This window comes from Pteropus alecto, unplaced genomic scaffold, assembly GCF_000325575.1.
Source record: "Pteropus alecto unplaced genomic scaffold, ASM32557v1 scaffold65, whole genome shotgun sequence".
NCBI lineage: Eukaryota > Metazoa > Chordata > Mammalia > Chiroptera > Pteropodidae > Pteropus > Pteropus alecto.
Window position 1 is genome coordinate 2,310,826 of NW_006439191.1, and position 13,605 is coordinate 2,324,430.

Here is a 13,605-nt window from a genome sequence, read left to right on the forward strand (position 1 = left end):
CTGAAGTTACTGGACCCTAAAAATTAATTTTGACAGGTGCATCTTCTCATTCACTTTCTCAGCACAGTAGGGGCCAATGGAAACATGCCAAGCAGTGTACTGTGACTAACAGAACTCTGCCATAATCAACCTTGCTCCGTCTGTCCCACAACTAATACATGACCATTTTACAAAAAAGGCCGCTGACTGGGCACCATACCACTGATGGTATGTCAAATCAGTTTTAATTAATGCCAATAAATTTTCCACCTGTTCTCAGGCCTTCTTACATGGCCTCTCTCAGGAATCTGGTAACATTCTTCTCTTCTACATGCATACAACTTTTAAATCGCTAACTTAGGTCCAACGTACAAATGACCAGAGTTACTGACACAGTAAAGTAGGTGTAACAGAATAAATCCATCACCTCTCTTTAAAGTGCTCACTGAGCTACAAAGGTATATTTTTAAAGAAATTAATCCTGCTCTCGGTAATGTTATGTTATGTTGACAAGGGGAAATAATTTATAACCTTCGTTCCTGGGTTATATTTTCACAGATTCGAAATTCTATTTGCCCTAATTTTATTAGCATCTGAAGTCTCTTTCAGGCAGTTCTGTAATAATTAGCATTTTGTAAACTTTTATGCTTTACCTCTATAGAATGACTGCAAGGGAGATAACGTGACCGAATGAGAAAATGATTACCAAAGACTAGTATCAACTCAACATAAGGAAACAACACTTTTAGCCACCAGTGTACCATATCCCATTCCTGGGAACACACAACATGCTTCAGTGGAGGAGAAGACACTGCTGCTTTGCAAAGATGAGCTGGAGTGCCAAGAGGTCCCTGCTCCGCACGCACCTCCTTGGTGTGCTTTCTCTAGTGTTTCTTTTTGCCGTGTTTTTGTTTTTCAATCACCATGACTGGCTACCAGGAAGGGCTGGATTCAAAGAAAACCCTGTGACCTACACTTTCCGAGGATTTCGTTCTACAAAAAGTGAGACAAACCACAGCTCACTTCGAAACATTTGGAAAGAAACAGTTCCTCAAACTCTGAGGCCTCAAACAGCAACCAATTCCAATAACACAGACCTGTCGCCACAAGGAGTCACAGGGCTAGAGAATACACTCAGTGCCAATGGAACTATGTACAGTGAAAAAGGTAATGGGCATCCAAACTCTTACCGCTTCAAGTACATTATCAATGAACCTGGAAAATGTCAGGAGAAAAGCCCTTTTCTACTGCTGCTGATAGCTGCAGAACCGGGACAGGCGGAAGCCAGACGAGCGATCCGGCAGACCTGGGGGAACGAGAGCCTGGCACCCGGGGTCCCGATCACACGGATTTTTTTATTGGGCGTAAGTATCAAGTTAAATGACTACATTCAACGAGCAATACTGGAAGAAAGCAGACAATACCATGATATAATTCAACAGGAGTATTTAGATACATACTATAACTTGACCATTAAAACACTAATGGGCATGAACTGGGTTGCAACATACTGTCCACATATTCCATATGTTATGAAAACTGACAGTGACATGTTTGTCAACACTGAATATTTAATACATAAATTACTGAAGCCAGACCTGCCTCCCAGGCATAACTATTTTACTGGTTATCTAATGAGAGGATATGCACCCAATCGAAACAAAGACAGCAAATGGTACATGCCACCAGACCTCTACCCGAGCGAGCGCTACCCTGTCTTCTGTTCTGGGACTGGTTATGTTTTCTCTGGAGATCTGGCAGAAAAGATATTTAAAGTTTCTTTAAGTATCCGTCGTTTGCACTTGGAAGATGTATACGTAGGGATCTGTCTTGCCAAGTTGAGAATTGATCCTGTGCCCCCTCCCAATGAATTTGTGTTCAATCACTGGCGAGTTTCTTATTCAAGCTGTAAATACAGCCACCTAATTACCTCTCATCAGTTCCAGCCTAGTGAACTGATAAAATACTGGAACCATTTACAACAAAACAAGCACAACGCTTGTGCCAATGCAGCAAAGGAAAAAGCAGGCAGGTACCGCCACCGCAAACTGCACTAGAAAAGACAACTTTTTTCAAACATGCGATCTGTAAAATATTGCTAAAAGCATGTATAGTTAAAACTGATTACACCCATAGGACAAGTTTTAGTTAAAATTCATCACATAAAAGAATTCGAAAATATTTTTTTTAATTTCTGAAGAAGGTAATTCTAAAAACTACATTACATACAAAAAAGTATCCTGAAAGAATCTATTTAAAAAACATGTTTAAGAAGATTCTGTGTGTTGACATGCAGTAACAAGCATGCATACATCAATGGTTCAAGTGTTATGTTAGGGGCCAATAGATGTATTTGCATTTGTTTCCCACATAAATTTCAATTTAAGAAATGGAAAGTCAAAAGACCCTTCATTTTAGATTCAGGTTTTCATTTCAATATATAATTAAATGTAAATAAAACATTATTGTCAATTTTAAGCAAACTTTGTAATTGTGCAAAGGATAAATTTTCTGACCTGACTATGCTAAGGCTCTAAAAACTGTCCCCCCATGCAATAAGATTTAGCTGAGTTATTCCAGAACTGCATTTGTAAAGTTCAGACATTTCATCAATGCAGTTCTCATCTAAGTATTTACTTTTTAAAAACAACTGAGATACTTGTTTTCTTTTATTAATATTCACATATATCGGGGGAAATTATTTTGACATGACATGATAAAATGTGAAAAATCAGTATGTCTCAGGCTCAAGTTTTTATAGAAACAAAAAATTAAATGTTTCAAAATAGACAAACCTGTTTCCTCATTGGTGTTAAGGGCCAAGCTAGTATTTCAATGAGTTACTCCATTAGATCAGTTACTGCACTCTTCAAGCATATCTGTGAAAATATATCCTGTTCCTCTAACTGAAGCAAAAGTGATCACTTACAGGCACAAAGAGAAGGTGCTGTTGAAAGAAGATAAAGAATAAAGAGTGCAGCCTCACTTCCATTCAATTCATTTTTAAGATGCATGTCTGCCAAACTGCAACATATGGGAAGTTTATTTCCTGACAGCAGGTGTACACATGCCAATACTTAATCATTTTATGGCACCTACTTCTTTCTCTGAGTGCCAAGTTTACAAACCTGCAGTTTTTAATTTGGTAGATGACAAATATTCTGCATCACCAATTAAAAACCTTTGAGGGGGGACGATGAGGGAAAACTACAAATATTTGATGAACAGTTGATTCTAGGATGAACAATGTATACAATGCACTTTTATCGAGTTTTTAATAAAAAAGGTAAACGAAAAAGTTACTGAGTGTTATGGTAAAAATATTTTCATAGCAATTTTGTTTGGCACCATTACAAATTTTAAAATCAGGAAATACTAAACCAACTAACTTTAAAATGGTGTTTTTATTTCATACAAGTATGTAAGTTTATCAATGTTAATTTAGTAACGATGTTACTTATCCTAATTCTAGTAACGATCATTTTTATCCTTGATTCAATTCTGAAGAGATAGTGCAACAAAACAGAATTGTAACATTTGATAAAGTTCAGAATCACAGAAACTTTAAGTACTTATTATTTAATACGTTGAATCCTATTTATACTCAATTTATCTCCCATTTTCAATTGAGTAGTCTACGTGTTCTATTCTACATAAAGTAATTCTGAAAGCTGAGCTATATGACACCCCCAGCTCTTGGTAAGTCTGTTTTTCACTTAATTTTTCCATATGATTACAAAAAAGACTAAAACTAGAAACCAAAATTACTAAATAAAAGTCACACATAAGAGGACAATACTAAATTAGGTTAAGTGTGAGGAAAGAAAAAAAGAATCCTTCCCCCGCTGCAGAGTAATTCTCTCATTCATACCTCTGAAGACTTCTTTAGGTGTATGTGTATGCTTGTGTGCATGCACGAGCATGTGTAAAGAAACAGAACCCCAGCACTGTTTGTCGAGGATGGTTTATGATCATAATGCTAGATCTTTAAAAGATAGTATTGTCCTTCTGGAAAAATTCAATTTTAAAAAGTTGACTTAGGAAAAACAAGTCAACAGACAACTAAATTCCTTCTACTTCACCAACTTAAAATCATTTCTATATCCCTGATAATAATACTGTCTTGAAAACTGATGTTAATTCAATGATACTGAGTTCTCAAAGAACACTAGACCAAATAATAAAGTTTCTTAGTACTGCTGAAAATCCTTATTTTAAAATAAACATTCTACTTTTAATTTATATTTGACCTACCACTCAACAATATGTAAGCTGATTTCTTCAGCAAAATATAAATTTTGGTATTATATTTTAAAATATCATATTTAAACATTTCACCAAGTATTAATTGTGCCTTTCTCAGGCCCAGTACTATATAATTTTTACTATACATGAAAATATAATTTTCAATGACAGCACTGCATTTAGTCAAAGGAAAAATTACAGAATAATCTTTATGCTCTAGGTGTTAAATAGATAATTTAGAAAATAAAAGTACCCAAACTTTTAATACTTCCACTACTTTATTTTGATTAAAGTTATAGATTATGAAATTCTAATTCAAGTAAATAATTTAAATTTCTCACCTCTTAGTATACAGCATAATCATATATATTATAAACTGGAATATTATTAATATCTATTACCAAAAACACCTATAAAAGTCATAACAACGGCAACAGGAACTAGGTACTAATTGAGCACATGCTGTGTGCCTGACACTCTGTTAAGGCACTTTATATACATGATCTCACATAATCCTTATAAATAACACTAAGAGATGGCAAAGAAAAACTCATGCAAGAGGTAAAGTACCTCTACAACCAGCAAAACAGTGGGGTTCCATTTCAAAGACCATGCACCCTTAACCATTATACTAGCCTATATATTTCACATATGACACCTGTTATGGTCTAAAAACCTAAGCAAAAACGGCCTGTCCTCTATTCTCTGCTTATCCTTCATCTTTTGCCAGGGCCTCCAGGCCTCACAACCACTTTTGCATACTGGAGGGCACCTGATGTTAGGTGTAAGTAAAGAGAAGGGAAAGGAAAGGAAATCTGATCTCTCAGATACTTTGTCTTCTAGTTTTCAGTTGTTGACATCTGGTGGCCAGAACCTTAGAAAAGCATAAGCTTTACTGCCTATCTCTTACCCCTCTGGGCACTGAGACACATTTGTAAACAGCATGTGGCACTTAAATATTACAAAAGGTGCTTCTTTTGAAGCACAATTGATCATTTTTAATAGAACAGATAGCACTGCACTTATCCACTCTACTGGTGAGTCACTACTGCTTTGTGATGACATGGTTAAATCCTCTGATCGAGCTGATTCCAGAATTTTTTCCCCCAGGTTTTATTGCTTAACTACAAAATCTGACTATTAAAGTAACACAGATTTAATATCCCCGCTACACATTTCTAATATACCTCAGAGTATAAGTGTTAGCACTTAAACATTACTCAGAAGACAGGTCACACATATCAAATACTAAAAAGGGACCTTTTGAGTTTCAAGAAGAAACCCATCACTGCACACTCCCATTGACACATGCACACACCCTCCTCTAAACATAATGTAACTATAAACCTTACTACTTCCAAGACACAATTTGCCAGAGGAGGAGAAAGAACATTCCTGCATTTACGGAAACTGTCTCTCCCTCCTCCTGCCCTTTTACCACAGCAAATGTGAGCTAACGAACAGTTTTAAAGCAATTGTTTCAGTCTGTTATTAATCTAATTATTTCAACTTCAAACTGAATCCTACAGATTCTAAATTTGAATCTCACTTTAGACGATACCCTAAAACACTGAAAAAACAAAAGATAACAGCATCATAAAAAAAATTAAATGATTCAAATTCAATGATTTCTGAACTGAAATATAAGTATTGAAAAGGGAAAAAATATATATTTACTTATTCTATAACACCCAACAAATCAACTAACTCAAAAATTTAAAAAAAAAAAAAACCTCAAAAATCAGTCAAAAGCAAGATTAAAATACCAAGCGTCCTGATTTTTTAGTGTGCATGGATGGAAATCACAAAATGATTATAAAAATTTAATGCAGAAAAAAGGTATCAGTAGCTAAGAAAATACTGAAAATGATGATAAAGAACTTACTATAAAGCAACAATGTGTTTGGTTTGTACTGACACAAGAACTGGGTAGTTATACCAAGAAAAAAAAAATTAGACCAGAAAGAGACCCTAACATTTATAGTAACTTAGTAACATGAACAACAAAATTTAATATTCCATAATTTAATAGAAAAATTGGCCAATGTTTCAGATTTAATGTTTAGGATTACTACTTAATTCATACTATTACAAAAATAAACTCTAGGTAGAGCAAAGTAAGTACAATACTGTACTAACAATTATCGAACCTATTACATTCCAGGTACTGTTAAGAATGCTAATGAGGGGGCAGGGGAAAAATTTTACTGATTAGAGTAAAAAAGAAATCAAACAGAGAAAGAAATCAAGAGAAAAGAGATAAACAAAATACTAACCTTTACATAAAATTAACTACTGCCATAAAATTAAAAGATAAAAGGCAAAATATAAATTGAGAAAATATTTATAATAATTGACAGGCTAAATAACTTGATATATATAAAGAACTTTTACAAGTCAGTAAGGAAACACTGATATTCCAAAAGAAATTTGACCATAAGCCATAAATATATCACAAACGATGAAATCAGCCAATAAATAAAATATAGTTAGCCTCACTAGTAGTCATATAAATGCACTTAGAAACTAGGTCCCATCTTTATCAAACTGGAAGATATTAAAATAATAAACAGTCTATACAAGTAATGAATATGAGAAAGTCCCCCAATGGCAGTGTAAACTGGTAAAGTCTTTCTGAAAAACAACTTAAAAATATTTAACAAAAGCCTATGAACCATCAGCTCACAGCTAGAATATATTATAAGGTAATAATCGAGGAAGTAAAATAGAAAATTTAAAACAGAGATTAAATAAACTATGGTAGTTATATAGTAAACTATTATAGTCATTTAAAATTTGGATTCAGAGACTATTTAATAACAGATGAACACTTATATACTCTATTAAGCCACCCCCCCAAAAAAAAAATCAGGATACGAAACAATGTAGCATGGTTCATATTTCACAACCATACATATTTTAAAAAAATGAAAATGACTACGTAAAAAAAGAAATGGTGGTGATTTCTGGAAAATGGAATATCTATTTTCTTCTTATTTTTCTGTATTTTTCCATTTTTCCAGGTTTAAAATCGGTGAACAATAAAGTCACTAACAAACTAATAAGCATCATATCAAGGTTTATACTATATTTTGTATAATTAGTACATACTGTGTTCACTAAATCTACTATAATAAATTCCAAACACTTTTAAAGAACTTTCTAGAGTTATAGATGACAACTGAAATTTTAAGAGATGAATGAGCATTCAAACATTTTCTGAGAGCCCACAATTTGCCAAGCACTGACACTATGATGATAACTGGTCAAGATATGGTCTATTTTTAATAAATGATGTTTGGGTAACTGGAGAGCCATAAGAAAAAAGACAGAATTAGATCTGTTCCTCAACCATACATACATTAGAATAATTTTCAAACAGATCAACTATCTTACGTAAAAAATGAAAGAAACCAGTTCTAGAAGGGAAAAAATGTGAATTCCTTTATAATCTTGAGAAGAGGCAGTAACTTTCCTAAATAAGACAAAACTCAGGAACAATGAAAGATTTATAATTCTGATTACATAAAATTTTGGAAAAAAACTCTTGCATGGCAATAAAAACATCAACAAAATCAGAAGACAAATGACAAAGTGGGAAAAGATATTTGCAACTTATAAAGGTTTATATCCCCAATATAGTAAAGAGAGAAGAGGAGACAGAAGAGGAGGAGACCAAATATTCTGATAGCAAAATGGGGAGAAAATATTAATAGTCTGCAGAGAAAGAAATGACATGAACCCTAAACACGGTCAACCCTGGCCTAAGAAAAATGCAAATAAAAACGTCACTAAGAAACCATTCTACGCCTATCAAGTTACAAAAAAAAAAAAAATTAAACCTGAGCAACCTCCTCTTTGGACAGACCTGTGGGAAAACAGGCATACCAGACACACAAGTGGGAATGTAAATGGTGCGACTATCAATGCAGGGGAATTTGGTAACATCGGCAAAATTACATAAGCATTTACCCTTTACTCATTGATTCTGCATCTAGGAATCTCTTCCCAAAATACAGTAACAACAATATGAAATAAAGTAGACATAAAACTATAGTTGAGGTTTGATTTATAATAGCAGAAGTAGAAATGGCATTAAACAGAAAGCAACCTAAACCTCCACCCATATGGGACTGGTTAAATAAACCAGGGTACATAACTATATATATATACATATATATATATGTACATATATATATATGTATATATGTATATATGTGTGTGTGTGTGTGTGTGTGTGTGTGTGTGTGTGTGTGTGCGCATAACTATATATTCTTTGTGGGATTACAGTCTAAGGAAAAATAATTGCACTCAACTATGTTATAGTAAATAGTAATATTAGTGATGCTATCTTGAAATTATCACTGCAATAGCAAACAAGAAATTATGCTAATATCAGGAAATGCTATAAACTAAATCATTTAAGAAAATTCTTTCTACTGATATCCATATAAACCCATGCTTATATATGTTTTCACTAAAATTGGTGTAGAAAAGCAAAGGTATTGAAAAAGAACAGATATTTATTTTCAAAGATAGCATTATGTAACCATAAATGGGGTTAAAAAAAATGAATACAGGCTAACTGGTTACTTATATGCACTCAGTGCACACAAACTCTTTTGGCAGGGAGAGGGGAGATAAGAAGATGAGTGATAATTTTGAGAAACTTTGAGCATCAGAAAAGGGAAAAAAAAAAACACTCAAATTGGAAAACCACTATGTCTCAACAGGAAGAAAGTAGAAAAACCACATCTGAGAAACAGCTAGCTTACAAAAGGCTCTGGCTTAGGATGGATGAAGACACAGAGCACAGACTTACTGCAGAAGAGCTACTTATTAGATCATTAAAAAGAAAAAGGTTGAAACTGCGAATACCAGATTTGAGTTACTACTGTGTATAGTGATTCTCAAACTCCTCTATGATAGAAAATTGGAGTTTTATCACCTGGAAATGGCATATTCCTAAAAAATGAATCATGATCTTTTGAAAATTCTAGAAAAATCCCAGCACTGGCAGATTCCCTTTGGAAAACTACTCCACCCTTAATGAACTGGGCAAAAAGACAAGAAAACTTAATTTTTCCAAACATAAAGTTCTTAATCAAAGTTCATAAGCTTAACACCAAATTTAAACTATTTGTACATCTACCTGAATGTCTGAGTACACACACATTTAACAACAGTATATTTAAACTCAAGTTATCTTCTCTCATCTCCAAATGTAATACCTTTTATCATTTCACTTCTCAGTGAATAGCTATCTCCAGGCAGTGGGCCAAGTCAGAATACCAAGAATGATCCCTGCCACTTTCTCCTCTTGTTATCACCCATATGCATCTATCCCAACAACGTGGATTCCTAGTGGAATCCATCCACTTTTCCTGCTCTTATCCTCTAGTAGTTCAAATGAGCATCTCTCACTTGAACTACTACACTATCTTTGCAACTGGTTTCCTCATATTCATGTAATATGTTCCCCAGACTACAGCCAGAATGGTACTTTCAAAACACCAGGTTATTCACATCACCCCACCATCTCCATGGCTTCCCAATCTTCTTAGGGCAAACATCAAAATCCCTAAAATCCTTAGCTAGCTACAAGCTCCATGAATGATTCTCTCCTTTGCTAAGGCTAATTGCTCCACTCAATTTTGATCTCATTTCTGCCTTCCTCTTCATTCTATAAACTACTCTCTCTTCCTCAAGCCTGATTTAAAAAAAAAAAAAAAAAAAATCTAGATTTGAGGTGGTAAACTGGAATTTGACTCAGTAAAACAGCCTCACCTCTCTGAGTTAAAGCATTTTCATTTGATGTGAGAGGAAACCTTTCTAAGGCATCTTATCAGTTTTTCTCTATAGTGACAAGAGTCATCCAATGCGGATATGAGTTCATCCTCATTGAAAATAAGGCAACATTTAAGTAAATATATGTTAACAAAAAGTATACGTATTCTGGAAATAACAATAATCAGTTACGCAAACTTTAAATACCTCTCAATCATCTTGGACAATACAAAAAAGGGTTTACGAACCTTTTAGAAGTTAATCATGAGCAGGGAAGTAATAGTGAAAGTGCTGATTATCAAACTTACCAGAAGCCACATCTTTTAAGGTCCTTCATATCACAGTGCATTTCTAAGCAGGAAATATGATGCTTGAGATCAAGAAGTGAGGTCTTAACTTTCCTCAATATAAATTCAATAGAGATGAAATTGCTAGGCAGTTCTACCAAACAGACCAGTTTTACCATGTTAAATTCTAGAACTCTAAAATTAGGCCAACAGAAATTCTTGAGCCCAGTCTTCCTTCAAGTTGAAGAAACATCCAATAGTCCACTCACTTGATAAATATTTACTGAAAACCTCTGCACTGAGATGTGAACTGCAGACACAATGATGAACAAAAACAATCATTAAGTTGAGATAACACTCCTTCCACGGAGAAAGCCACTTATCAAACTTTAAAATAAGAACCACCTTAATAACTACTGGAAAGAAAAGATACACAATGTTTTGCAAGCAGTAAAAGGAATCTGACCTCAAGGATCTGTGCTGCCCAGGGTCAGAAAAGCCTTCTCTGAGGAAAAGTTTAAGCACACCTCTAAGACATAGATAACCAGTTAATCCGGCAAAATGGGAACAATTCCAGGAAGGAACAGATTGAAGAGACATATGAGTGATGTGAAAAGATCAATTACGAGACTGCTGCATCATCTAGGGAAGAATAAAAATAGTGTGGACCAGGAGGAATGGTAGTGATATGGAGATAAGGAACTACAGAGATGCTGAGAAGTATGCTCAACAGGCCTTCCTGAGTCTGGGTACCGCAGGTGACGGGGAGGGAAGCAAGTGGCAAGGATAATGTCCAGCATCCTGTATTCCTGTTGAGTTCTTCTAAAATTCTCTACTTGTTAATCTGAAAATTGTCAGCCACCAATCACTCAGAACTTCCTTCATGAAATCTCCATGTTAATGTTCCATGTCTATATCAAAGTGGTCTTAATGACTATTAAACTATTATTTCCAGGACTTTAAAATATATATATATTGAAGAGATGAGAGTACCACTTGCCAAGAGAGAAAACGATGTGTAAGAACCCAATTTACCAGGGATAACGTAATAAAGGGCCCTCAGGAAATGTATAAAAGGACTGTCAAGGGTCAGCAAGGGCCTATACATCATAAAGCATCAGTGACAACAATTTTAACTACTCTATACATATATGAATGTATGGGAAGTAGCTAAAAATATATATAACATGAGCTTAAGAATCATTCATTTGATAAATATTTTTCAAACGACATATATGTGCGAAGTACTGTTCTCAGCACTGGAAATATAGTGGAGGACAAGACGTGATTCCTACCCGCGGATTCTCATATTCAAAGAAAATTATCGAAGTGAACAAATAAACAAGATTGCTAGAAGAAAACACTGGGAGGTCTGAGAAAGTGACCTTTGAATTGAAATATGAATTATGAGGAGCCAGCCTTATTCAGAGCAAGGAGAAGAATGATCCAGGCAAAAAGAACTGTAAAGACAAAGGTCAGGAGTTGAAAAGAACCTGACAAGTTGGTAGAAACATGGAAAAGAGCCAGTTAAACAGAACTGCAGCCAGGGCCTTTCTTAATAACTTTATTCTAGAGCCGGGGATATGGACAGAATTCAGAGGGTCTCTAATCTGGATGGGGAAAAAATTTACAATTTTATTTTCACCAACCTCTAATAGAAATTAATGAATACAGGCAACAAACCAGTACTATTAACAATTGATCTGACTTCATCACCAACAGAAATTAGATGTTTTTATATCACATTCTAACTGCTGCAGATATCCTGAAATTAAATTTCAGGCATTTATTATATTTGTCACTGGATCTTGTTAAATAACGAATTAGTAAACAGAAGATTAATAGGATTCACCAGTCTACCAAATGGGTCCACAGCAAAGAAAAAGATTATGAACCTCCAATCTAGAATAAAAGAAACTTGAGATTCCCAACAACTAAATGCAACTTTTGGTGCTTGTTTGGCTCCTACTTCCAACAAATGAGCTACAAAAAGATGTTTCCCAGAAAAATCAAAGAAACTGGAAAATGAATTGGGTATTAGATGATACTAACAAATTTTTACTTACTTTATTACGTGTGATAATGATTCTGTGACTAAGTAAAAGAAGTCCATATTTTCTAGAAGTGCAAAGTATGCAGGCACAAAACGTCAACATCCGGGTTTTGCTTTACAATACTTCAGGAAAAGAGGGGATGTGAAACAGAAGGAGTTAAGAGTGGTTAAAAAATAATTATAGAATCTGTATGATGGGCAGAAAAACCACCATATGATATTTTCTCTAATTATATTTGAAATTTTTTAAAATTAAGAAGAAAAAAAGAAACGGTAAATGCATTTGGTGGTCACTGTGAAAAAAGGAGCCCCTTAGAGGGACAGATCTACAAAGAGGCACTGTCACCGGCGTATGAGAAGAAGATGCCTGTTCTCCAGGCCCTGATGTCCTAAGCCAGGTCACCTGACTTAACCAGGGTGCAGGCTAACTAGGGATTTTCCCCTTTCTTCCACATTCCGCTCAGGGAAGATGCCAGGCATCATTAAAGCTTGCTGGTATTATTCACATCCTGTTGAGTATGCACTCCCTAACAGTACTCATTGCAAAAAGAAAAAAAAAGAAAGAAAGAAAAAGAAAAGAAACTATTTCTCATTATTCAGCTGTCTATGCCTAGAAAATTACTCTTTGATCAAACTAGCACATCTTGGCATTAGAAATAGCGATAGTTTAGGAGAAATAATAAGGTACAGTCTTCAGCTAATGAGCACTGATTAAGTTTAGGTTTCATAAGTAGGAGAGCCTAACAACTGAAAACAGGATGGGAGGAGGAGGGAACTAGGTAGCTGCAAACACACATAAAGACGCAGTGCCAGGTCACTTTCTTTACGACTGGTACAAGCAAAAAAAAAAAAAAAAAACTGGACAGGGTGTGAAAGAATGCCATATTTAGGCAACTGGACCATACAAGATGGTCCCCAGGTTGTCAAAAAAATGACTATAACTACAAAAGGAACTCTTTCTATTTATGTAACTGGAATGGACTGCACACCTCTCCAGCGTAGTGTATTTAAGGTAGGTACACAGACAAGGCCCTGCAACTGCAGGAAGGTAGGCTTTAATCTCCTCTTCTTCCCATGCCTATTACAACACTGTCCCGCTTGCCTACCAGTCATTCAACTCAAGAGATTCTCAACTGCTCCTTTGTCTTTGCATAAGTGTTTTCTCAGCCCGGCCAACAGACAAAAAGCCTTGTAACTTTGTTCCCAAAATACCATATGCAGCCACAAATCAGAAGGATGTCTTAGCAAAAATTA

At 34.9% G+C, this 13,605-nt stretch overlaps 2 protein-coding genes across 2 annotated transcripts in view; one reads left to right on the plus strand and one right to left on the minus strand.

The window, feature by feature from the left end:
- The window catches only part of B3GALT2 (beta-1,3-galactosyltransferase 2), a 7,754-nt gene extending 4,474 nt beyond the window's left edge, over positions 1–3,280 (plus strand). Inside the window, exon 2 of the mRNA XM_006916210.2 lies at positions 641–3,280. Within this exon, the coding sequence (XP_006916272.1) occupies positions 768–2,036 (1,269 nt within the window). The 5' untranslated portion in view covers positions 641–767 and the 3' untranslated portion in view covers positions 2,037–3,280. The remainder of the gene's footprint in view (positions 1–640) is intronic.
- The window catches only part of CDC73 (cell division cycle 73), an 85,885-nt gene that overhangs the window by 37,900 nt on the left and 34,380 nt on the right, over positions 1–13,605 (minus strand). The gene's annotated exons all lie outside the window — the stretch shown is intronic.